General features: G+C 41.5%; 2 protein-coding genes across 7 annotated transcripts in view; one reads left to right on the top strand and one right to left on the bottom strand.

Moving 5' to 3' along the window:
* The window catches only part of TAFA2 (TAFA chemokine like family member 2), a 184,999-nt gene extending 180,728 nt beyond the window's left edge, over positions 1-4,271 (bottom strand). For both annotated transcript variants that reach the window (XR_011723903.1, XM_071733515.1), the window contains exon 1: positions 3,401-4,271. The gene's annotated coding sequence lies outside the window, so the exon portion shown is untranslated. The remainder of the gene's footprint in view (positions 1-3,400) is intronic.
* Positions 4,272-23,265: 18,994 nt separating this feature from the next.
* Positions 23,266-26,569, top strand: part of USP15 (ubiquitin specific peptidase 15) — a 65,763-nt gene continuing 62,459 nt past the window's right edge. For 2 of the 5 annotated variants that reach the window (XM_071733503.1, XM_071733502.1), the window contains exon 1: positions 23,272-23,446. In XM_071733503.1, coding sequence (XP_071589604.1) covers positions 23,358-23,446 — 89 coding nt within the window. In that variant the 5' untranslated portion in view covers positions 23,272-23,357. Of the gene's footprint in view, positions 23,447-26,569 lie in introns of all 5 variants that reach the window. The other 3 variants (XM_071733506.1, XM_071733507.1, XR_011723900.1) reach the window with 3 other exon arrangements.

Here is a 26,569-nt window from a genome sequence, read left to right as displayed (position 1 = left end):
CTCCAAGTGGGGGCCTCTGCTTTTAAAAAGCACTTCTGATGTGAAGGTGTGCACTTAAAATGGATTCTGTGAAGCTCAATGTATTATGTAAACGTTTTCTCATCCTAAAAAAAAAAAAAGCAAAATCCTTTTGAAGTGCACACTTAAATTCAGTGATCTAAGGATAATGGAGTGAATCTCCAGCTGGTTTAAAATGTCAGAGCTTCAACTACTCCAACAGAGCAATGAAAGTCTACGTCAGACTGAGATACTCCTCTTAACACATAGAAAAGAAAGTGAATGGGGACAGGTCAGTATTCAGGTCTGCTGACATGGGCCCCTTCTGTTATATGCATCCAAACACAACTTTTGCCCCAATGCCTTTAAAATCCAGCATTTCAAATAGAAAATGCATTTTCAAATGAAAAGCTATTGCTACCTGAACTATCTGGAGCTGTAGTAGAAAATCGATGAGAGAAAGACATTTAAATGAGATGTTTAAATATAGACTGTAAATACGAGACTAAGCACTAATTAATTAGATTTGTAGGGTCTCCCCTTGCCTTAGCCTCTGTATCATCATGCAGTCTTTGTTTATTTTCATTTATTTTCTTTGTTTGATGATGTTTGACTAATTAATACATTGATGAATCACAACATCAAATGCCATCCCTGTATCACAAAAATAGGGTGTATTCAGTGTTTCTGACACACTGATAAGAAAGGATTTTTATTTTTTTTTTGAACTTTCAGTACTTAACAAAGGAAATAATACTGCTTTGCTGGATAAACTTTCTGATTTTGTTTTAATTTTCAGTGAACAAGCAGCTGCAGAATAATGTGACTTAAAGAAGCATTTCTAATAAAATCCTGCAGAAGTTAAAACAGGGGCATAGAACTGCTTGCTTATTGATAGAGAATAATTTTTTTAAATTGTGATCAAATTTTTGTATAGATACATATTACGTAATGCGGTTTTCTTTAATCCAAAATCAGTGATTTGCTTTAGTGTGATAACTAGTTAGCATTGTTCTATTACTTATTTATAGTAGTAAACAATACAACATAATTAATGCAATATATTTTTAATACACTATTTAGGCTTTACATAGTTTGGTAAGTAGCAATACAGCCAGCAATAAATTTAAGTGCAAAGACACTCAGACCTGAAAAATTCCATGGTATGTTTTGCTCGCCAAAAACATATAGTCTGCATTTGTAAAGATGTCTTTTATCAAGTCTGTCATCACCTGTGATGAAATTACGAAACTTCCTGGTTGATGCATTTTTCTCTGCCACCTCAATTCAGTGTAAAGTATTATCTACCCTATGTAAAACTAGATAGGGTTCAATGAATCATCGCTTTGCAACCTGCAAGCAAAGCAATCTCTAATATCCATCTGTACACACAACTATTTACTACCATTCAGAACTAGTTTCTCATGTATTCCCCACCAGAATTACCAAGTGCACTACAAGCATCTATATGTAGAGATCCCCCAGATCATATGAGACAGGCAAAAAGGTTACCCCATATGTCCAGTATGGTGAAAGATACTGTCAGATTAGTCATCATTCTCTGATTAAAACAGCATGACAGGAATCAAGATTTGATTTCAGTCACCCACTACCAGCAGCCTATCTAAAATTAATACCATATTTTTGAAAGCCCCCTTATGTTCAAACAACATGTGGTACCAGTGAATAGTAATCCTGATTTGCTATCAATTAACTGAGCAAAGCTTTCCACTGAAATTATGGCACTTAGATATTTACATTTGTAAGAATAACAGTACTGTAATTTTGAAAATTGGGACTTCATGGAACAAAAAACGGCACAGCTTTCAGTATTGCCTCAGCAATATCAATTTTCTGAAATAAAACGTTAATAATGGAATTTATATTAATTTCTTTACTACATTAATTATAATGACAAAAAACAATGTAGGCATCAATATGAAAAGAATATAGAATTACTGTGCAAAAGTATAATTAAAGATGCAACCTTTGATACCCCTGATAAAAATGCCTTACTATGATGTTTCCTCAACTTTAGCTCAGCCATATACCTAGTACCACCAAACCACTCTTTTTTTACTGTTTACCCTACTCTACAGAAAAGAATCTTAATTTATCCATTTGACTTCACTTAGATCAGCCCATAAAGTAGCTTTAAAGTGTTAAATATATAGCAGACTGAATGGTAATGCCTGAAACTAGTTGGTAAGAGAGAGAAACCAGATAACAATTATCATTTAGTCAATAGTAATTTAAATGTATCCACTGCTGTGTGAAGAGCCGAAGACCCTGAATATTTTACGGGGCTTTCAAGGATAGGGGTGAGTATGTTTATTATTTAAATTGACAGCTCTGCAGGAATCAAAGTACGGTTCCTTAAATACTGAGCCGGTGGCTACTGAGGGGTGGTCGGTGTAGAAGTGAGCTGCTTAGTGCTCTAAAAGCAGAAATACTGATAATCTCTAAGCAAAAGCTGGAAAGAGAAAGCTGTAACTACACATATACTTTAAAATGCTTTAAGCGATTATTTTAACTGCCGGTTATAATGAAATGTACAGAAAAGCCAAGCATGGCAACTCCTAACAGGGAACTGCAAGCCATTGCTCTTTATCCTTTGCATACACAACCCGGAGTTCAATCCTACAGCTCCACAGGAACAGAGCATGTTATTTTAAAACTTTCTCTTGCAAAGCTATAAATGTGGTGGAATAAGGGGAAAGCCCTCTCTCTATGGCTTGCAGAACCAGCAACATATTTAGCAAGTAGAGGAGTTCACTAAAACGTGAAGCAAGCAACGTGGAGGGAGAAGGTTGTTTCATACTATATACGCCACAACTTGGGGAGCGTTACACACAGAAAGAAACGAAGCCATAAACCGTATCGTTATGGCTCTTTTTTTCAAATTATTCCTAAAGCAACTCCTCGCGCTTTCCGCCTCTCCCTGAAGGCGGCCGGAAAGCCTCGGGGCTCCAAAGCAGGGGAAAGCCCCAAGTGCCCGGGGGGTGCTGCGAGTTAGCGGCCACCCTTCCGATATCAGCAGTCGGGCTGAAAAGCGAGTGGGTTCCCCTGGCCCCCCCACGTCTCTGCTGAAAAACTGAAGTGTTCCAGTGTATAAAATAAAATAATTTTTCAAAAGATCCTCGCGGATCTCCCGGCGCAGGGCTGAAGCAGACTGCCCCGGCACCTTTCAGCAGCAGCGGTAAGGGCAGCGGAGGCAGTTCCACTCACACTCCATTTTCTGCAACTTTTGGCCAGCGGGAGGGCGGCAAGAGCAGCCCCGCACACCCAGCGCCCAGCCCCGCCGCGGCCGCCCCGCGGGGTCTCCTCCACCCGCGGAAGGCATCTTCCGGCCCCACCACTACCCCCTCCTAGACAGGCACACAGACACACGCACCTCACCTACCTGCAGCCCCGTTTCCTGATGTAAAGACCTAGGGATCCGCCGCCTCCCTTCGCGGGGAAGCTCCAGCCTCACCGCCCGGGCATCGCCGGCACAAGCCCCGCGCCCCGCCAGCGCCCGGGGGCATGGAGCGGCACCGCGCTCCGCTCCCCTCGGCTCCTCTCGGCTCGGATGAGCTGGGGCAGGCAGCAGTCCGCCGGGGCCCGGGGTCTCCCCCCCGCTTCTCTGGGAATACACCAGGAATCCAGCTAAGAGATACTAGACGAAGGGTGAAGTAAGTGGGATGGGAGGGAAGACTTGAACTGCTTCTTGTGGACGATTTCAGAGTATTAAAAATAATAATAAAAAATAAATAAATAAATAAATAAAAATTAAAACGAGGACGAAGTATGGATTAGCTTTCGGAAAAGCGTGGGGTGAGGAAGTCCTGCAGCCTGGTGCAGCTCCAGCCCCTCCGCCAGCTGCGCGCGGTCCCGATTCAGCCCCGCCGGCAGAGGAAGGGAGGAAAAACCGGCGCGTCCTGCAGCAATCCCTCCGTTAGAGCATCTCTGATTGGTTTGCCTTTCATACACAGCACGACTTCCCCCTCCTGCTGCCTCCTTCTCCCTCTTGGGAAAAGTAATTGGAGAGCCAGTGCTTCACCTTCAGCAGCAACAGCAGCTGCCCCTCGCCCAGCCTACGCGCACCGCGGAGCACCGCGGAGCCGCCCCGGGCGGACGGACAAGCAGAGGCAGCTCCAAGCGCGCCCTGCCGGGGGGAGTGGGGAAAGGGGGAAAGGACGACTCTGCTCCACCGTGTTCCTCCAGCTCCTCACTTCTCTCCTCCCCCCCAGCCCCTTTAGAAGGCAGCAGGTCCCCGTGGCCGCCGCCGCTCTGTCTGACCGAGGCGCTGGGCTCCGCCGGCAGTGCCCGCCGCCTCCCCCGCCGCCCCCGCACACCGGGGCTTGGCCGCCCCCCGGCAAGGGGGGGGCAGGGCAGGGCAGGGCTGGGCTGGGCTGGGCTGGGCTGGGCTGGGCTGGGCTGGGCTGGGCTGGGCAGGGCTGGGCTGGGCTGGGCAGGGCAGGGCAGGGCAGGGCAGGGCAGGGCAGGGCAGGGCAGGGCAGGGCAGGGCTGGGCTGGGCTGGGCTGGGCTGGGCTGGGCTGGGCTGGGCTGGGCTGGGGCAGAGCAGGGCAGGGGCAGGGGCAGGGGCAGGGGCAGGGCAGGGCAGGGCAGGGCAGGGGCAGGGGCAGGGGCAGGGCAAGGCAAGGCGGTGCTCTCGTCTCCCTTCCCTCCGCTCCTCTCCCCTCCCGTGCGGCGGGGCAGGAGGTGCGAAGTTTCCACACAGGCCAAGGAGACGAGGAGATCTCCGCGAAGCCCAGGAGGGGCTGAGGGTGGCACCGTCGCCGCTCCCTCGGGACCCGCCTTCCCCTCCGCCGGGAGGCAGCCGCCGGGCAAGGCTGGGCAGGGCTGAGCAGCTCCGCCGGGGCAGGAGGGTCGGGGCCGCGGCTGACGGTGCGGGGGCAGGGGCAGGAGGGACGCGGCGGCGCCGGCGGCAGCCAAAAGCTGGGCTGTGTCTCCCTCCAGAGGGAGAAGGGAGTCACGCACGGCAGCTCCGGTGGCGGGAAAGCTGAGGCTGAGACCGAGACCGTCCTGCTCGGCTGGTGCCCGAGCGGCAGGGATCGTGGGCTTGGTCCGTACCTGGGCTTGAGTGGTGGCCGGGGAGCACATGATGGGTCAGATCCTGAAGGTGTCTTCTCCCCTCTGCTTGAGGATGGGCGTTGGGTCGCAGTCGCCTGAGAACAGAATTAATAAAGGGAAATGGTGGGTGAGGATGAGTAAAAGAATAGCTTGCACATTTATTGAAGTGCTCTGGGCTGTTCGAATGAGGTCGTAGAGAAGTGGAGGGGAGCGAGCCAAAGGAGGCTGGAAAGGACCCTCATTCATTAAAGTAATATCAAACAGAATAAAATTCTTAATTTTCTCCTAGAATTCTTGTCCATTTCTAGGTTAAATGGGGATAAATACATGCAGCATTAAGAAGTACTGATGACTATTTTTAGTTTGTACAAAATTGCCAAAATTGTCTGGTTATAATTTTGCAAGTTTTCTGAAAAGATTTTGTTGACTCTAAAACTGTCATCATGTCTTATACGATGTTGATAGCTCTGTGAGAGACCTAAGAGCCTAAGGGGGAGGTGAAACACTTCCCCAGTTGTTACTCTTCATGTTAGAGTTTTTCCATGTAAGTAAGGATTTGTAGAATGGTTGAATGATTTTTTTTTTTTTTTCCAAAGCAATACAGACTTAAAAGTCCATGAAGTAAAAAAAAAAAAAAATGAAAAGGGAAAATGAAGGCCTGATGTTGACTACCCCACACATAGTGACTTGGCTCTGGGAGGAAATAGAGAGGCTGCTATGGAAAGGGCAAGTTAAAAGCAGCCTGGTATGTGGCTGTCACCATGGCTATTGCAGCAAGCTCTGCAGTACACATACATGCCTGGATGCAGACTGCAGCCAAATTAAGAGGTTGCTGGTAGTCAATAGGACAAATGTGGTCCTACCTCACTCATTGGAAGCTGGTACAGTAACACCATGATTTTCCTAGTTGGTTACTGTGTTTCTACATTTGCAGAATTGCAGCTAAAAATAATGCAGAGGGAACAGAAACAACCAAGGCTGTGCTGCTGTCAGCAGTGTGATTTCAGTATATTGAGGTAGACCCAAACTAATGTGGATCCACAGGGGATGGATGGTGTTGCCCCAGCAGTGTAAAATGACCAAGGATCCTGAATATATACTGGAATGGGTAACCTGTACTGTTCTGGGGTAACCTTGACTGTTCTGTAGGACCATAAGCATTTTTACTGTGTTGAAAGTAGTCAAAGTACATGGAAAAGACAACAGCAGCAGCTAAAATCCATCTGCTGCATATGTTGCACTTTAGACATAGCAAACATCTTGTATTTATGGGAGAACATATGCCTGTATTACCTGCATGTATCATTACACTCAATTTGACTGCGTATTTTGAGACCAGAGGATAGTGAGTAGTTTCATACTGCTTTCCTGCTGTTATGGAAATCAGGCAAAAACATCTCAAGACACATGTATTATCACCCAGTTAAAACAATACAGTCACATTCAAGCAATAGAAGAAAAAGCAGTAAGCAAAGCAATAGATGTTTTGAAACCCAGGTTGTGGTCTGTGCAAATCTTGAAAAACATGATCATTATTTACAGTGGGATGCTGCTGCACATAAGTAGTTGTCCTAGATCACTTTGCCAGGCATCTGAAAATCTGAACAAATCCACAGGTTGTGTGACACCATGGAGAAAGACGTGCTTTCAGAAAACTTTCCTATGTGCTTTCACAGATGGTGTGGCCAACACTCCTGGGAACAAGTGAAACAATCCATTGCATCTATAAAGTGCAGCTGGTTCTACAGATGCTTACTTAGTAAGCCTGACTCATCTCCAAAGGTGCATTTGTACATGCTGCACATGCACAATATGATAAATTTTCCATTTTCTGGTAAAACCAGAGTGGCAGTCTTTGTCCTACAGAGCCTGTATTTATATCTTTCTGACTGGAAAATCCCCAGCTGAATACTGTGGCCTTAGAACACAACACAGTTATGAAACACTTTTATTATATGAATGTTCTCTGTCTTTCTTCAGCTGGTTTAGTTTTTGGCTAGTGTCACTATTTCTTACTTTCTGTCAATTTGTAGGGCTCATCCACATGCTAAAAGAAAAACATAAGCATTAAAAAGGGCATTCACACTTGCAACAGGTACAGTGTTCAGAACAAATTTAGCATTTCCATTTGAAGATGAACAGCACGGCATAAAAATCAGGAAAATAACTTGGTTCTGAATGGTCGTATATTTGGGGCTCTCATATGTAACTGTTTTAAACACTGATTTTACTCAGAGGTAGGCATGTTCTGTGCTGGTAAATAGACAAAAGGAAATTTGTAATTTGGTAGTCACATATAGAATTCTGTCTCTAAGAAATGATGAGTTTACTAATGTTTACCAACAATTTTGTTTCTTTATCAGTTCTTAGAGACAAAACCCATCACTCACCATTCTACTACCCTAAACTAACCAACAGTGCCAGTTGCAGTTAGTTTCTCATTTTATTCATAAAGATTAGCTTTTTATTTGAATTTCTCTTACTATGGGGCTTCAGGTATTAAAATAAGCAGGAACAGAAAGTGCAGCTCTCTTTAGGAATACCTCCATGTAAGGAGAGCAATAGTGGCTTAGAGCCTGATGTGCAGCAGCATCCTACAATGTTCCTCTGTTGCCATCCCTTAAAGCTGAGGAAGAGAAAGTATAGAATCCAAAAGCCAGCTTTTGCCCCTCTTGAAAATGGGCATGGTTACCATTTTCCAATTATTTGAGACCTTCTCCTGTCACCATGAACATCTGCAGACAATAGTGGTCTTATGACAACATCATCCTACTCCCTCAGGGCACTTGGATGCAAAGGGCACCTAATTTGGAGGACTACTGTATGCCCATTTTACCTCAGTGGTCCCCGTTGATCTTCTCCTGCCAGGGGTGGGACTTTACTCCCCCAAACTCACCAACAAAGCAGAGTTAAACAAAGATGAAGAAATCCTGGGATGAATGCTTTTTGTCTGACCTAACCCACAGAATATCATACAAAGAGACCTTTCTTCTTATTCTATTTCATAAAAAGAGAAAAATCCCCCAGGCAATGAGAACTGTAGCTATTTTGAAATATAAAGATGCTTCTTTCTAAGACTTTGTAAAGCACCTAAGCATCCCTAAAGGGGAAAGATTTAAAAACCTGCACTCCTCATTTCTCATTTGCTACGTCTTGACAAGTCACTACTGAGCTTTTTAGATTTTTTATATATCATCATAAGGCAGTTTCTCTTCTCTAATGCAATAGAGACCCTATGCTGCCAGGCACAGTGTCTGAGTCTTGCTCTGGGTGAAGCGTGTACCAAAAAGTAAGGTGTTGCAATATTTCATGCTTTGAAGCCTAATTTTCTTTTTGAATCCAGGCTGTAATCCCTTTGAAAAGGAGGAAAAAAAGACCAGAACAATTTAGATCAAAAGTAGAACAATACTTGATCTCCCCACCTTTTGAAAATAAGTTTAAATTATATTTTTAACAAGTAATTTGCTTCATTATATTATATAGTTAATAGGAAACAGGTCTGTGCTTTATTAAACCAAAAGGAAGAGTTCATGGGCCCAACATTTTGAGCTGACTAGAGGGTTCCATTGCACAGCAAAGGTTTGAATTACAAGAATATTAAGTGTAGTGCTGGTTTGTTACGAAGGTTCAGTAAGCATTATTCATGAGTTTAGGAAAAGGCCCAAACTATATCCAGGAAAAAAAATAGCCATCTTTACTTTTAAAAAAAAACAAAACCATTCCTCCACCTAGATATGTGGGACTCAGAGTATGCACTAAATCAAACATTGAGAGAAAGAAATCAGGAGGAAAAAAAAGAAAAAAACAGGAGAAAAAGTGTACACAAATATCTGGTTTAAATTTGGATTACTACATTTTGTAACTCATTTGTACATACATTTGCCTAAATCTGATACAATGTGGTAGTTCCTATTTTCCTGTGTATCAGATAGCATCATCTCTTGCTGTCATGCTACCAACAATTTTAAACTGAAGAAGTGTTTTACCTTTGGCTAAATGTCTGCTAATTTTGTTTCATTATTATTGTAAAGGTTGTATCATAGACACAATTGACTAAAAAGCAGACCTCCTTACCTAGTGAGATTTTTATCTAAATTTAAAATAAATATGATTGTTTCCAAAATAAATATGATTGTTTCCAAAATTATGTATTGAATTATTTTCATGAGTTAATTACATCTATATAATTAAATTATATTAAATAAAAGGAGACCTTGTGAAAACAGGAGGCTAGGCACAGCAAGAGTAGTAAAGGCAAGTAAACATGAAGCTGATTTCACAAAATGAATAATACTTATTTTTTTCTGAAACTTCTTCACTGAGGGCAATGTGTGTTGGCAGTCTTGAGAACTCATCTACATGAAGGATTAGACTTCACTGTAGAGATTCATGGTGCCATTTATTATCTCGTGATATAGGATTTCCTAATCTGTGTAGTGTCATTTTAAAAACAGGCATCACAAATTCTGGTTAAAAAGGTGTCAAAGCTTATTAGTCCAGTAACTCGGTTCTTTCACAGCAGGAGATGAATAAGGGGGTTGTCAGAGACGTTGTTTGCTGCAGAAAAAAAAGTCACTGTGAACTTACCTGGGTTATTTTTTTCCAGAGAAATAATAGAATCATAGAATCATTTTGTCTGTGAAAGACAATTATGATCTCCAAGTACAATTAAGATTGTACCATGCCTATTTTACTGTTTTAACACGTTCTTTGAAATATATATAATATATAATATATAAGAATAATATATAGTAATAGCATAAAATATTATAATCCAAAGTTCTGTAAGCTTAGTGAATGACATGGCATGTTAAATAGGAATAAGCTGCTCTGTCCCTCAGTATTAATTTCAGATTTTAAGCCTGTCTTCTGAAATTTAACCACCTGAGTTTTAATAAGGGAAGGAAAAATAAGAAAATTTCACTCAAGAATATACTAGGCTTCTGTATGTGCATTAAAAAACTTTAAAAGGTGTCTTAAATGTTGATACAGACTTTATTTTATGGTGTTCTAATAGTAAGGAAAAAAAAAACGTATTTTGATATCTTTCTGCATACTGAGTACAAGCAAAAGTAGAGCTTTCCATGAGTCAACAACAGAACAGAAGTACCATTACTTAGATTATTGTCTACTATATATTCCAAAACAACTTAAAGCTCAGAAAAGGAGGAGGGAAACCAAAACAAGAAGAGAATATGATCATGTTAAATGTTCTGGATTGCAGATTTCAAGATATTTTCAAAAACAAGACCAAAAGGAATCTTTTTTTTTTTTTTTCAAGAAAAGAGAACCAAAGAGCATTTTGGCTTGGCTAGGGACAAGCAGCTATTCATTCACCATGAAAAAATGCCTCTGATTAATGCAGAATCAAAAAAACCCTAACTCCATATCTGTAAAAAGTTACACTTTCCATTTAGAGTAGTTACACCCTTCAGTGAGATTGCAAATGTGGAGCTAATGAATTACATAGATAATAGTTTGAATATGTCCTTTCTCATTGTATAAATACTAAAGATAATTATACATACCTAGAGAGGATTACTGTCACTTATATCTCAGGATCTGCAGGGCAAGGAAGGCAGACAGTGAACTCTGCCTTCCTTCTCCAGCCTTTCCTCCTCCATCAAATACATGGTAGGAAACACCGAGGGCTGTGTGTCTTTGAGATGTTTCTGCTTTTGTGGCTGTTGTTGTCTGATTCTTTTGAAGGAAGCAAATCTGTACTTTACAGCCCTTTAGATTAACCCTGCCTTATTCAGAGCTTGGACTGCATGAGGGCAGAGTATCGGGATGCCCTGATCCTGATCCAAAGAGTTACAACCGAGTCCACCCACACCTGACCAAAGTGAATTAGTTAGAATCTTGTTACTCATGCTAAACAATCAGATGCGGATGGACAGAAATGTTAACCACTGGCTCCCTGCACCCTACATGCCCTGCCTGGTATCCATCATCTTGCCAAGATGTTTATTCTGAGGGATGGATCACATCAACTCTGGCCAACCTGAAGAGCTTTGCCACCTGCTAGGTTACCTCACATAGCAATTCAGTTCCTTTTTTTCTCACCTGGGATCATGGTAAACATAACATAAACATCTTGGCTTGATCTTGGATGCACATAATGCTTATTTTCTGAAAACCAGACAAAATATAATGTAAGAGTGGTGAGTAATAACCAGGGGAGCTCTAGGTTCTTGAGGATGTGTTGTGTAGGGTCATGAGAATCATTTTGATATTTTCAAATTTTCATTTTGAAATTTTGATATTTCTTGATATATATAGATAAAATCTATAAAATATAGATTTTATAATCTAAAACTATATTTTAGATTAGAGTTTTCATCTAAAAATATACTTTAGGACCGATCATTTCTTTGTGTGCTTGCATCCCTGAAGCTCAGTCCTCACAATGAACAAAATGCACTTTTTTTCCTTGTGGTCAGGGGCCACACATACATAGCTTCTGTAGCATCGTGCCCTTGTGCTGGGATTTGGCAACTGGAAGCAGGCTCAGTGCTCAGAGCTCGGTGTGGAAAAATTTGTTTTTCTGATCAGTTTAGAGGTATCTCAGATGTCTTCGCTCTGCATAGCCTGGGGGGCAGGGAGGTGCTGCTGCTGCTAGAGTGATAAACCCACTACATGAATCTTCTTTGTTTTCCTCCTCCTTTAAGCTTCATGGCGTATCGCCTGCTCCCTGCCAGACACCAGAATTACCTCCTTATCCACAAGTGCCCTGGTTTTCCCTGGCATTAAGCACCCACAAATGCCAGAAAAGCTCGTGGAGATGGCTGAGGGGGGGTAAGTGTTATTTTTGAAAAATTCGAGCAAACACTGTAATGGAGAGAGTTTGCCACCAGATGTCAGAAGGCGGACTAGACAACACAACACCCTACGGAATCTTGCAAAGGGACATTTCGGTTCTTCCTCTTCCTTCTCCTGTCCTCCTGTCTTGTCACATCTCTGCATACACACAGAGCAAGAAAATAGCCCCGGGGAACACCAGGTTGGGGTTTTTGTTTGTTTTTATTGTAGTCTTACACAGATAAAAAGCAGACCTAATACTCTGTTAAGCTTCATGTGAAGTATCAAAGAAAAAAAGTTGTCTATAATTAAAAGATTCTTAACAAGCTGAATAATTAAAAGTTCCATGAGCTCTGGAACTAATGAAGTCTCATTTCCTATGGATTTTACCTCATAGAATCATAGAATCGGCTGGGTTGGAAGGGACCTCTGAGATCATCAAGTCCAACCCTTGATCCACTACCGCTGCTCATGGTTGATTGAAGCTTTTCCTGTGCTGGGGAACGTAAAATTTTCTGGGTTTTTTGTGTAAGGGTGATCTTAATGGACAGCTTTTCAGAGTGGTACACTTTTTGCTTTTCTCTCTTCTTCCCAGGAATCTTTTTTATAGTAACTGAATAGGTTTAAGACTCCAAGTCATGTCTCAAATTTTTTGTTGAAAAATCAGATAAGGCTCCAAAATGCCCAAAGCTTACTTCTATAGGAAAAGTAGCAAAAGAAAATGCAAGGACAGCTTCATCTTTACAGACTTAGATTTATGAGGCCACTAAGTTTACAGTCTAACTCTGCTAGAATTACTTAAACGCAGGAATTTACATTGGCAATTTAAATATTCCACTAAATATTCTGATGATTCCTCATTTTTCTACCAGATTATGAATTTACAGAATATGCAAAGATGTGCCTGATTAACCATCAGCCTTTGCTAATGAAAACCTGGTTCCTTGGACTGTATGTTAGTGGGATACCTTTCCCCTCTTTTTTCTCCCTTCCTTTCAAATTGATGACAGCATCAAACACCATAATTCAGACCAAGATTCCACACCCCTCCAATACAGCCAAATAGGCAGCATGGATAAGAGAGAACGTTGGCCTTCCACCAGAGTGCTGTGATTCCAGCTATGAATTTCTATGATTATTTCAGTGAGAATAAGATTAAAAGCTCAGCACTTTCTTCTTATTGTAAGCTTGTGCTTATTCCATCCCTTTTTAATTGTATGTATTTTTACTATGGTAAATTAATGAGGTTTGCTTTATTATCCCATAACATCTTAAGCTTTGATTAGTCTGGCTCTTAAAATGTACATAAAATTACTTTGATTTTATTAGCTGTTATTTAAATGATCACCCTTAAATTAATCCGTATATGTTGTGAAGCTGTTCTTGTTGCATTACAACGGTTACTTATCCTTCCTGACCCAAGATTATATTGGATCATAAAAATTTAGTGACAGATTTTTAAAATTATATGGAATTTTTATGAAGCATAAGTGATAGCAATGTGAGCTCCTCTATATTAATCTATAATGATGATCCCTTTTGAGCTGTTTTTACAGAAATAGGTCAATTCTGTGAAAATTTAGATTGTTTTGAAACAGATTTTAACATGACTGACATGCTAAAGGTTAGCAGCTTCACATTTAAAATGTCAACCTTAGCGTACACATTCAGAGCCATTCCAGTGTCTGATAACACAACTATACAATTAGTAAATTAGTTCTGGGAGTCATACCCAGCAAAACTTCTTAATGGTATACCTGGAAAGTGCACACATGGATAAGCATGAGTCAAATGTGCCCTTTATGTAAATAAGTCTGAGAAATGATGGTGACACTTGTTCAAAACCAAAGACCCTACACTTTAATAATTTTCTGGTGTTGGACTGGTGTTTGTACTGTGGTGTATTTTTTTTTTTTTTAATAGGGGGGTACCAATATATTATAGCCTAATGAAAGCCTTCCCTTCACCATATCCACGTTGGAACAGCATATGCATACCTCTGCTCTGACATCCCTGTCCCACTGCACGTTCTTTCTGTCAGGGTGAGTTTGTTCTTCCTTTTCACTCCTCTCCTGTACTCTCAACACTGCAGGTAATTGTGTGGCAAAGACAGTTTTCATCATACTGTCCAGTCATAACCTCCTTCCTTCCAGGGTAGCAGCTACTCTCATAACAGGCTGCACATCTTTTGAGGGCAATGGATAATAAACTCATCCAGTCCAAACTGATGTAAAGCAACAAGTATAGTGGTTTTCTAATGTATGGAAACCCAGACCTTAAGATGATTTCTTGAACAAAGGCAACACTGAATTATACCCAGCAAAAGATTGTAGTCCAACTGGCCATTGGATCCAATCTGATTGAAGTTTGTGTATTTGTCTTGGGCAGGTCATGGTGGATGATATTACAGCACTCCTGTTTGAGGCAATAAAAGGTGCAGGTACCTGGAGAGATGGAAATTCACCATCTTCTTAGAAAAAGTAATTCTACACAGTTTCCTACCAAGAGGGCTAGGCTACAAAAGTCTGATGACAAAATGTGGAACAGATATTTAATTCAAAGAAACCACTGCCTCAGCCTCAGTTTAGCTGTTTCTAGCTTCAAGCACCTGTCCACAAGGTACATTTGTCTATATATGTGGGAGGTGGGTGATAAGAAAGGAATGTGCTAATGAAGTACCTTGTTTACCAGAAGGGATGATGGAAAACTAATGGAAAAACACTGAAACTTTGGTGGGAGGTTCTCGGGACAGAGCCCTGGGGAAAGTACCTAGAGTATAAGTGGGACCCTCAAGAGAACAAACTTTTATCTCCCTCAGGCTGGAAAAGCTACTGAGTCCATTAAATCAATACACCACGTTCATGCAAATCACACCAAATGGAAGGGAAGGAGCAGGGGAAGAGTTTCTGTGTGGCCTGCAAACTCGTTAGGATGTGCTGGTTTTGCCTTGGATAGGTTAATTTTCTTCATAGTAGCTGGTATGGGGGAATGTCTTGGATTGGGGCTGGAAACCATGTTGATAATGCAGAAATGTTTTCACTATTGCTGAGCAGTGCTTACATAGAGTCAAGATTTAGTTCATCCTAAGCACATTGTGGCAAACTGAGCCCAAGCCCGTTTTAGGTGACTGCAGGAAGCAAGTCAGGGGCTTTGCTTGGTGCCTGTAGGTCTGCCCCTCAGTGTAGGCATCCTTGCTGTACATGAGGACCACAATGCTCATTCACATTTTCAGCTGGATTTCCTCTACTAAATCTATCACTGAGGCAGACCTAGCACTCCTGGATGTCTGAACTCCGAGACATTTATCATTTTGCCACTCAGCAGCTGGGAAGTGACATGGGTAACTATACCACCACAGCTGATGAGCTGTTGAGAGGCTTAATTTAGGCCAAAACACAGGACACCCAAAGCTGAAAGAGTCTGCCAAGTCCCTAGTGCTGAGGATAACTCAGTGTTTTGACTCACCCCTTGTTCTCATGTTCCATGTAAGCCACTTTTCCTTTCCAGTTCTTCACAGACAAATCCCAAATCTGCTGCAGCCCCTGAGTCCAGAAGGCACATTCCCCACTGCCTTGGTCCCTCTCTTATTACCTGCTCAGGAAAATCTCCTGCTTAACCCAGTATAATCTAACAGGTTTCCCTGGGTAGGCCTGGCCCATCATAGAATGAGAGTCCTAATCCTACCATGTGGCAAATATCAGGAATACCAGGGTGTTGATAGACAGCGAGGTCTTCTCACATCCACACACTTCTCTTTCATCCATAAAGCACTGAACACATCACCTGCAATTCCCCAGGGCTGAAAGGCTGACATTAAACCATAAGAAGGCATACAGAGAGCTCTGTGCACAGCATCAGCTCACCTCCAGGGGACCAAGAAGATGTCACTTCAAGTCCCTGTAATATTTGGGCAGGACAGGGACTTAAAATGACATCTAATACTCAAGGTAAGTAAGTGTCCTGGCTATTGTATAGCTTGTCTGTCTTACTCTTCCACAGGTATTTCTGCCTTTTTCTTTTTTTTACCTAAGAAGATAATCTGGTTCAAGCACATAATTTTAGGAGAATGTTCACCCTCAGGATTCTCAGGGAAGAAAATCTGAAATGGTTGTGTGTCAAAGAGTTGCATATTTTCCACATTTTTCATGTTAAATTTTAGGTCCTTTCCATGTCCCTTTTCTTCAGTGACGATTCACCACAAATGTTTTTAAGAGGCCCAGGACCTGACCTTGATGCTAAGACCATGCAAGGTACCCTGAGATTCTCATACTTCCCAACAATCTAACCTTTAATACCTTTATATTTTCAACCTTTCAGTAGCTGCAATAATGGCAAGCACATGCTGTGAACAAGAGGTAGGAAATCAATTGACACCTTGGATGATTTCAATTTATCAGTTTAAAAAACTTAGCACTTCATGTAGTCAAGTTAGCAAGTAGCAAGTAGCAAGTCAAGTAGCAAGTTAGAATGCTGCAAAAAAAATCCTGAGAAAGGGCATGGGATTATTTTTCAAAATCTTTCATTAATTCACTATTTAACTTGATTTTTTCTGCATGGGCAGCAGACACATGTTCTTTTCAGACACAGATGAGCCTGCAGAAAAGGCTATGCCCTCCCTGTTGGGGGGTGCCTATGTCTTTGATTTGCCAATAGATGTTTTCTTGTGAATGCTCTCTGGTGATTTTCAAAATCTTGAGGGTTGAAAATACTACCTGAGAAAGAACAGAGGTCAAAAGTTATTATTAAAGTAGTTAGTTAACAATTCTCTTTCCCTGGGGGTAAGTACACAAACGAAAGTTGTTTGTATCATATTTGAAGTTCAGCTGGTAGCTGCTAGAAGTAAATAAATTATGAAAGTGCAAATTCCTTTGTTTTTCAAACTGCAAAGGCTAGTTCCTAACTTTAGTTTAACTTTCCAGGTTTTATCTGTGGTAGGTTTGGCTGTTCTTTATAATTTTTATTTCTAGGAAAAGGGACACCTGATGCTTTATTAATTAGGAGTTTTGACCTGGATTTATCAGGCACCTCCTTAATGTCACTGTTTCATTTATTCTTCAGAAATAACTTTTTTGCAAATTTAAATCACCTTCACCCAGAAACAGCTTCCAAGCTGATGTAAATTATGAACAGTTTCTAATTTCTCCAAAGGTGACTATAAATGGAAGTTTCACCCCTTATAAAAACAAAAGCACTGCAATCCTCAGTGAATAATCCTGGTGCAAAGTGCAAGCACATAAGCCACTTTTAATACAAAACAAGTGAAGTCACCACTTCAGTGTTCAGGGCAACAGGATTTTTCCTAGCAGGCAGCATTTCATCCAGTGGGTTACGAGTTCAAAGAAAAGAGATTTTTCACTCTTCTGAGAGGACATTTAATAATTAGTAGGAAAATAATATATTTATCTTGCTTTTTAAAATAAACAATGACTTTATGTCAGAAAGAATACAAGCCACCATACCAGCATGGAACTATCACTACTTAGCAACTTCAGAGTTTTTTTGACAGTGCTTGCAACTTTTCAGTTGCAAGTTTAGATCTCAAAATTCAGACAGCACTTGAAGCAGGATTAGCCTCAGCAGTCATCAGCTGCCTAACAGCTCACTCATTCTTTAGGTCCCCTTTAAAAACAACAGAAATGAATCTCCAGACAGCAATTTATCTCACCCTAATACACAGGGGATGAATCATTCTTTAGAGGCCATCTCCATTGACTAATGAAGGATCATATCCAACTATCTAAGACCAGACAGTAACCTTTAGATATTAAAGGTAAGATGAATCCCATACTTGGCAAACTAACAAAATATACTTATTTTTCTCATATTGATGCATGGGGAAGGGACAGGGAGGAAGGGAGTCAGGTGTTTTGCATGATATGTCCACTCTTTTATTGCCCTCTAAGTCAACTGAAAATTTGTAGAAAAAGGAATTGAGAAATTCTTCTAACTTCTGGGTTATATATTCTGACAGTTGAATGGAACACAAGATTCAATCACCAGTTCAGACAGCCTGCCACACCTCCAAGTGGTACAGAAAAGGCACTGCCTGGTAACATTCTATTCTGTGAACACAAAATAAGGTTTTTTTGTTGTCTGTCGTACAACAATCTTTTCAACCTATGTACAAGAAACTCAAACAGGTATGTACACATGTATCTTTCTATAGGTATTAACATCTAGTTAAGCTTCACCAAGTTCCTTTCATCTGGTAAGTTATCCAAGCTTGCCTAAGGTCACAGAGAGTTGGTATCATAATTTAAACTAAAGTTCAATGAGTGCTCCTGGAGTGCTTGAGTCAGATATGAATTAGTATCACACATAGGTTACAAAAATATTTCAGAACAAACCTCTAGCATAGACACGCTTAAATAGGCATATGCTTTGTAAATGTATATTTGGAACTAGTAATAACAATTACTTTGTTAATAATTTACACTAAGAAATTCAAAGAAATGGTTCATACTTTGGTGACACAAACCTCCTTTTTGTGTCAACCTGGTACTTTCCTTCATTACCACAACAAAGCTTTTGGCGATATATGAGGGACAAATCTTTTTTTTTTCTTTCTTTTTTTAAGTGCAATCCAGATTCTTTTATCTATCCAAGCTCCTATTTATTTTGTTTGCAACGTACAGCCTACATTTCATTGAAGCCTACATGATGTTCAAGAAAAGATTTTAAAAGTAATTGACAACACAATTTAAAAAGTCTGAATATTTTGTATCCAGAAGGGCTAACACCAGTATTTTCATTGTATTTTTCCCCTCAGCTCAGCTGTGCTTGTTCCCCCGGCATAAACACAAAGAATAAGACCTGCTGTGCATACAAATGTGCTCCCTTAAGTGTTATTTGTATCACCTATTGAAAATGCCTCTCATAACTCATGCAGTCTTCTCCAGGAGAGGTGACAGAAACATCCTTTTTCTCTTCACTTTGCAGGATGATTCTTCTCCTTCCTCTTGACAGAGGAAGGCCCTCAGCTAAGGATACAAACTAGATGGTGAGGAAACCCATCTGGGCTGATTAAAGGAGATTTATATTCAGGTTTAGGCAAAGACGCCAGAAGAGTCATCAAAAAAAAAAAAAAAAAAAAAAAAAGTTTTTTTTATTCTTAATTTTCCTTCTTTTTAAAACATTGCCTATTACTTGTACAATTTCTTTATGGTTTTTCCCTAAAGTACCCACGCTCCACTCACACCTGAGCTGCCCAAGCTCCTGCTCAGCACTGCCACCAAGGTAGAAATCACTTTCCACTTTCCCCCCTGATATTACAAGAGGCAGTTAGGTCCCACTGGAGAAAGTAAAAAAAAAGACTTTTTGTGCAGCACATTCCAGGATAGCTGGATCTTGTGTTCCACAACTTGATGTGAACTGTTTCTGCTCACTAGTTTTTAGTTTACACTGATGTTTACAAAAAAGACTCGTTGACTTACTCTGCTAAGAAATCTCTAATCACCAGAAGTACTATCAGAGCAGAAATTTAAAAAGTTCCCATTTATAATTTTTTTTCCACATCTGAGACATTTCAGTTAGGATGTTTATTTTTCAGTCAAAGTATTTTACTTCTCCTTTTATGAATCAACAGACAATAACCTCTGAAAGTTCCTTACTTTTCAAATTAGAATAAGATTTACAAGCTTCCATAGTATTGTTAATGCTTTATTCTAATGAAGACTCATAATGGGACTTCAGAAACCACATAAATACAATGTACAGAATTAAGATATGCCTTTATGTAATTTTACATATCATGTATTAAAAAAAACCACCTTAAATGAGATACTTCCTTAAAGGTTGTCATCCAGACATGTCCACGCTTGCAAATGTAAATTTGATTTTATTAACCAAATGCCAATTTGTTTATACTTCAGAAAGCCAAATGGGAAGAATATGCTGAAACAAGTGTACTTATGCCAACAGCATTGATTTCTGCAGCTTGTCTGCTGTCTGTCTGAGGCCTTGCTGTAAATCTATTATCTCCTTCCACTTAAGCACCAACTATTTTTGTCAAACAATCTATTTTTAGCACATGAAGTGCAAACCTTACCAAACCTAACTACTACATTTTGTTTAGATTTCTGCAGCATCTTCAGCAGCGAGTGCTTAAACTCTACAATCTGAATGATCCCTTTAAAAGTCATGTCTCTTGAATTGTAGTAGTTGGTGCACATATTTTGTGCATAGTAAATATACTTAATTTTACCTCTTGCTTTCAAAACAAAACAGTTCATTTAGCAAGCATACAGGAGGAAATTTGGATCTGTTCTGATGTGTAAATCAGATATAGAAACTGATAACAGTTCTGACATATCTGCCAACTATGGGAAAAGCTTGTTGCCATCAGACAAATTAGTTTGTTTAAAACTCCTGATGGAAAAAAACATTTTTGACAGAGATATATAAAGGTTAACCAATTCATAATTTGAAAATGTAATATTTTTTTGTATAGACAAAAGCACTGAGTTAAAGACATGGAAAGTAATTTCATCATGTTGAAAATGGGTAAATTAAAATTTAAATCATCATAGAAAAGCCTATTTTTCAAATTTTTTTTTAAGTACTAGGCTATTAGAAGTCTTCAGTGTATGTTAAACAAATGCTTAATCAGTAAACCCACAGTTAATTAACTACATTTGTTAACTTTAAATGTTATTTTAATAGCTCTACATTGCATAGTTAGCTTATTATCTTTTAATTGCTTGTAGAGTTTATTAAGAAGCCCCTTCAGAGAATAAATAAATAAAAGTCACAAAGAAGTGGTCAGTTTTTCTGTGGTACTCGTGAGACTTACAGCTGTCTGTCATTTCCACAGAATTTATTATGCACACAACTGTTTGCCACAGAGAAGCAGAGCTTCTCAGATCCCTAGAAATCAAGTTGTGTTTTAAGTTTCTTTAGCCAACTCCACTAATTGACTTGGAAACAAGAACAGAGAGCTTAAACTTTATGTTGTATTGGGAATCAATAGAGACATCCGTGTACACAGTTTGTTATCTGCAGCTCATTTGCTGCATGTCTGGGCTGCTGCATGCTGTATTAATTGCATCTCTTTTCAGGATCAATGTTTAGAACCACAAAAAATTGTTTATAAAAATTAATCTCACAGAAATGAAGTCAGCTAAGGATGGAGGCCCAGTGATTACTGGAAAGCCTTCCACTTCACCTGGCTTTACAATATCTTGCATTCAGTTGTATTAAAAGTATTAAGATATAAATCTGAATTACAAATGCTTCTCATCAGGTCATTCACCTGCATGTTCACTGCTGTCTCTGTTAAAATCTGAAGATCCTCAGGCACTGTCTAGGACAGAGGTACTTGGAAAGAATTCCTTCCCAGTCCAGAAAACTTTTTTTAAAATACAAATTTAACACTAACTGCCATCTTCCAAGACTTTTGCATAGATCAAAGTTTTTCTCAAGCTTAGGAGGCTGTTCTGTTGTGAAAAGCACAACTGCTTATTGTGAAGCACTGACACTCCCAGGAAGAGACTTGCTGATGTCTCTCCCTTGCAGGTCTGAAAAAGCTCTGCTACAGATGGAATGTTAAATGATTTTCTGTCTAGTACTGGTAGCACCTAACATCTGCCCAGTATCCATGTCTGTGCCACGGATAGACTGAATTTAGGAACAGAACTTGTAGTCCTGCAGCCTAAAGAGCAGAGGCATGGGTTCCCCCAGCTGGCAAAGGAAGTGCTGATGGTCCTACTACACAGGCATGAACAATGAAGCTGTTTATCAGTACAGTGGATCAAGACATATTTTTCCCCAACCTTCCATTAAAACATAATTTTTGAAAAAAATTAAGTTTGGCACACAGATAACTTTCAGGGTTAACTGTCCTCATTTGTTAAGACCTACTGTGCAGGGGGTGGGAAGGTGTCACAGTCCTTCTTTCCAGAATTTGACATTCTATTACAGGAATTTATTCTATTCAACTGGCTGGAAAGCTTCATCTTGCCCAGTTTGGATTTCTCACCTCCCATTAATTATATCCATTAGATCCACAGCTCTCAATATGTATCTCTATATAACATAAAGATCTTTAACTTGCTTGCCTGTCCTCCTGAGTAGCTCTGAGCTCTTGAAAGTTTTACTTACACTTTCAAGCACTTACTTACACTGTATTACCTTTCAAGCTACAAATCCTGATTTTGCCTAAATTTCAACACCACCATATTTGCCAATAATCCTGGCAAAATATTTACATAGTTTTGGACTACCGTGGCTGCCCAGGAGCTTTATTTCCATTCTCTTTTTTGCTATAACATGCGGTCTTTAGTGCTATTTGTAACAGCTATATGCTACTAGCTCGTAACTGCTAATTAGTTAATCATGTCCAATAGCTTATAATGTATGACTGGCAGCCTATGATACATTTCAACTGTTAGTTGTGAAATATATAGCATGCTATAATGACTTGCGTGGAGGAAAGGGGCCAGATATACAAATGCATGCTTTATAGATACACCAGCTATACCTACAAAAACAAACTGGCTTTTCAGATGTTTGTTATCAGGACTTCTCACCCTCTAGCCCAAAATGTCTATACAATTTTGATTGTATGAAACCTATATACAAGTGTGAGGAGAGAGCCCTGCTACTGTAACGCAGCACAGGGACTCGTTTTTTGGTGAGGTGCCAAGTGACGGGTTTGTACAAGGTTCAGATAAGAGCGCCTGAAACAAACAACAAATTATCCGTTGGCTTCTGCAGGGGTCTGGGAAAGTTAACGCCAATCGCATAGGCCATTTAAATTCCCAGCAGTATTTCCACAGTAATACAGAAAATATCATTATACGTATTGTGGGAATACAGACTACTCAGTTGTTAGCAAGGCAATCAGCATCTAATTATACACACGCTGAAATTAAAACACTAATACTGAAGGAGACTCTCCTTATTCCATAAATACGATCTGCTCCTTCTGACAGACTTCACGGTCACACGCCGGGGCAGGAGGCCCAGCGGGTCAGCGGCCGCCACACCGCGCAGCACCGGCAGCGCAGGCCTCAGGCCGGGCCGCCCGAGCCACCTGAGGTAACCCCGCGGTGCCTGCCCGGCCAGGAGGCTGCAGCACAGCGCGCCTGAACCGCTGCCGGCACCCGGATCTCCTCCGAGGCCCCACCTGGCTCGCTGCCCGGTGCCGTGACGCGGCCCCGTGTCCCCAGGCCCCGCCGCTGTCCCGGGGGGAGGCCGAGACTGCCGCCCCCGGAGCCCGCCCCGCCCCACAGCGCCGCAGCCGGCGCTGCGCGCATGCGCGTCCTCCCCGGGGGTTGTGAGATGGCAGACCTCCCGGCCGCGAGGGGGCGCTGCAGGGCGGCGCTTCCCCGGGTTCCCTTCGTCCCCCGCCCTGCGGATTCTGGGAAGGGAGGGGGGCGAGGGCGTCTCCCCGGCGGCGTCACTCCCAGCATGCAGCGCGGCACGCTCCTGCCCCTGCCGCCGCCGCCGCCGCTGCCGCTGTTGCCGCTGCCGGGGGGAGAAGATGGCGGAGGGAGGAGCGGCGGATCTGGAGACCCAGCGCACGGACGTCGCGGCGCTGCTCAAAACCGCTCTCCGCAAGGGCGACACCTGGTGAGGGAGGCGGGGGGGTTAGGGCAGGGCTGCTCGGCGCGGGCGGCTCCCTCCGCCCCCGCCCGGTGCCGCTTGGCTGGTGGAGGCACCGGCCGCCTTTCTCTCAGCTCTCCCCGCCGCCGGGGAGGGCTCGGCCCCCCGCGTCCCCAGGGGGCTGCCGGGAGAGGGTGGGAAGGCGGGTGACAGCGGGGATGAGGGGGGGGGGGGGGATGGTGCGGGCAGCACCGTTCGCTTCTTATCCCGCCGTCCCGCTCCCTCGGGCCCTGTCAGGAGGCCGTCGGCCGCCTCAGGGCGGCGGGGCCTCGGCTTGGCCCGAGCTGCTGGCAGCCGGCAGGGCCGCGCCGCGGAGGCGCCCGGCGGGGGCAGGCACCGAGGTCAGCTCCCTGCCGGGCGGGGGGAGGGGAGGCAGCGGAGTGAGTGACGGGGCGCGGTGCCGGGGGGCAGCCCCGGATGGCGGCCCCCGACAAGGAGGGAGGGGATCTGAGGCAGCGGGGGGGCTTGTTTGGCCTCTCCGGGAGAAGGACCGAAGCAAGGATTGAGGCGGGGGGGAGGGGGAGAGCTCCCGATGCCAGGCGCTTCTCCCATTATCCGGGCTGAAAGGAGGAAACGGCCCTGGCGTCACCTTCAAGTTGTCAGAAATTGTATTTGTAACCGCGGTGAAGTGCTCTGAAACCCGTCCGCGGTTGTGATAAGATTTAAGTTTAAATTTTAATTTTGACTGCGAACGTGTTAACTGCCCAAGAAGCAGCCCCCGAAGGTGCAGAGTGGCCCTCGTGATACCTGTTCCACAGCAAACGTTTAAAAATATTTATTTTCCTGGCCACTCAGAAAATATTTATTAGTCTCCCATGCAGATCGTCAGCCCAATAATCCGTGGTTGAAAAGAATTAGGTTAAATAGGCACTTCTTTCTATCGTGTAATTTGCAATTGATCTTATGTAGTTGTAGTTCTCCAAGGCTAGGAAACGGGACTTTTTTTTTTTTCTTTCCCCTCAAAAAAAAAAAAAAAAAAAAAAAAGGAACTGACGCTTTTTCCACCGCTCAACCTCTTCATCTTTTCCTGTGTGAAACTGTCACTCAAAGACAAAAGGCTGAAGCATTAACTTACTGAAAATTGAATATGAATACACAAAAGTAGAACTTGCCCACCTCATTTCAGCTGTCATCACTCACTGTTCCAGTTCTATAAAAGACTATATTTAACAGTGTTGATACTGCAGCATGTGTCAGAAGCTTACATTCTGATGCATTATTCAAATACTGCTGAGTATATATTCGGTTTTGGCATATGAAGACTGCTCTTAAGCTGAAAAAATATAAGCAACTAGAAAAATTAAGTCAGTTTTCATGGTAGTGTTGAAAATGACCAGGGGTAGTAAAAGTGTGATCATGTTTGTAATCTTCCTAGATTTTTTTTTTTCAATATCTAGCTCTGTTGGGTACTTCCCAAATAAGAACAAAATGTCTCAAACAGTTAATACTACTCAAAGTGAAAGTAACTTTTTGCTAAGTTTGCATGGTGACTGAACCAGTAAGTTTACTATGCTGTAATATTTTAGTACATTAAATATTTTAACATTAAGAAGTACATTGAGTGAAAAAAGCTTCTAAACGTTCTCTGGATGTAAATAAAGGTAGCTGTGATTATGACACTGATATTAATCAAGTGTTTTAAAGACTGAATAAGCTATGGCAAGGTGCTATTAACTCTGACTCATGAACTGTTAAATCTAGCTACATAAATGTGTATGCATGTACAGTGTCCCAGTGGTCACTTTTGCATTCTTTTGTGGGCAATTAATAAATTAAATTATTAAATTGGTGAGATTGAGGATTCTTCCATCTCTTCATTTATCTTATTGTTCTAAACAGACATTAAACAAATTTAAGCTCCTTTGTTTGCCAGTGGTTTTAAATAATGTTGACCGCTATTACTAGTGAATTGAGCTTAAAAAACACACCATCATTCCTCAGAACTTGAATTGAAGTCTTTCTTCTTGTAATATTACCCAAAGGATCTTCAGGTTCTGTGGTTGAAAGACATAGAATTTTGTTTTGGAAGAGAAAAAAATGCTGTATTTCATTATAAGTCTTGCATTTTAGGATCTGATACGATTACTTCTCAGTGTTTGGAAATTCTGCTGATGCTTGATAAGTGAGAAGGATTTTTGTTGTTTGTGGAGATTTTATCCTCTCATTTAGAAAAAAAATATTGGTTGTTACAGCTGCGGTCAAATTTAAGCTCAATCAGTCTCTTCTTGTATCTACTCTCATAAATTGAAGAGCTGTTAATGTTCATCAGTTTTTTTAGCCAGTGTATAATTTGCATGACCTGCTGGTCTTGATTATGTTATTTAATGCCTTTGTAGCTGCAGTGCCATTCTTGAGAACCTTGCCAGGTTTTTTGGTTTTTACAGTGCTAATGAGATACGTGTTTCAGTAATGCAAATTATTGATCTTGGAATGGTTTTCTTACAGGGGTGATAAAGGCACTGTAAATTCTTGTGTGTGATGACTTGTATGAATATCTCAGTAATTCCCTTCCCATCCCGGGGTATTGTTTCTTGTCTTTAAGACCACTTTCAGCCCTGCTTTCCCTATGGTTCCAGTTGTTCTGTGGCTCTCTTAGAGGTGTTGTCTCAGTTACTTAAATATGACCTTACAAATGCTTTCGTATCTTTTATTTTGCTACTTTGTTCACAGGTTGAGCCGGGATGGTCTCAAATGCAAGACCATGTTTCTCACCTGCCAGTAAACGGTTTACTTGTAGTAGGTAACAGTGACTTAATAAAAGCCAGCAGCACACCCTTAGCAGACAGTTTAACCAATTCTTCTCTCTCCCCCAAAATTTGTGCACTTTATTTCTTTCACCTGTAGCTTGTTATAGCAATTTGTGAGCAGATAGGAATATGGGTGTTATTTTTATTTTTAAAAGCAGTAACGTGGAAAATAATTAAGCTGCAACAGTGGACAGGTAATGGTCACAAGGAATTTATTTGGTGGCTAAGGAAACAAGTGCAATCTTTAGATATCAGAATAGTAGGAGTACAGAAATGTACTGTATACAGTAATACATTAGTGAAGCTAAATCATACTGTCCAGTTGTCCAAATGTCCAAATGTC

The sequence above is a fragment of the Heliangelus exortis genome, chromosome 1 (assembly GCF_036169615.1).
Source record: "Heliangelus exortis chromosome 1, bHelExo1.hap1, whole genome shotgun sequence".
NCBI lineage: Eukaryota > Metazoa > Chordata > Aves > Apodiformes > Trochilidae > Heliangelus > Heliangelus exortis.
The sequence above is the reverse complement of the archived record's forward strand: the minus strand, read 5'-3'. Positions and strand labels throughout refer to the sequence as shown.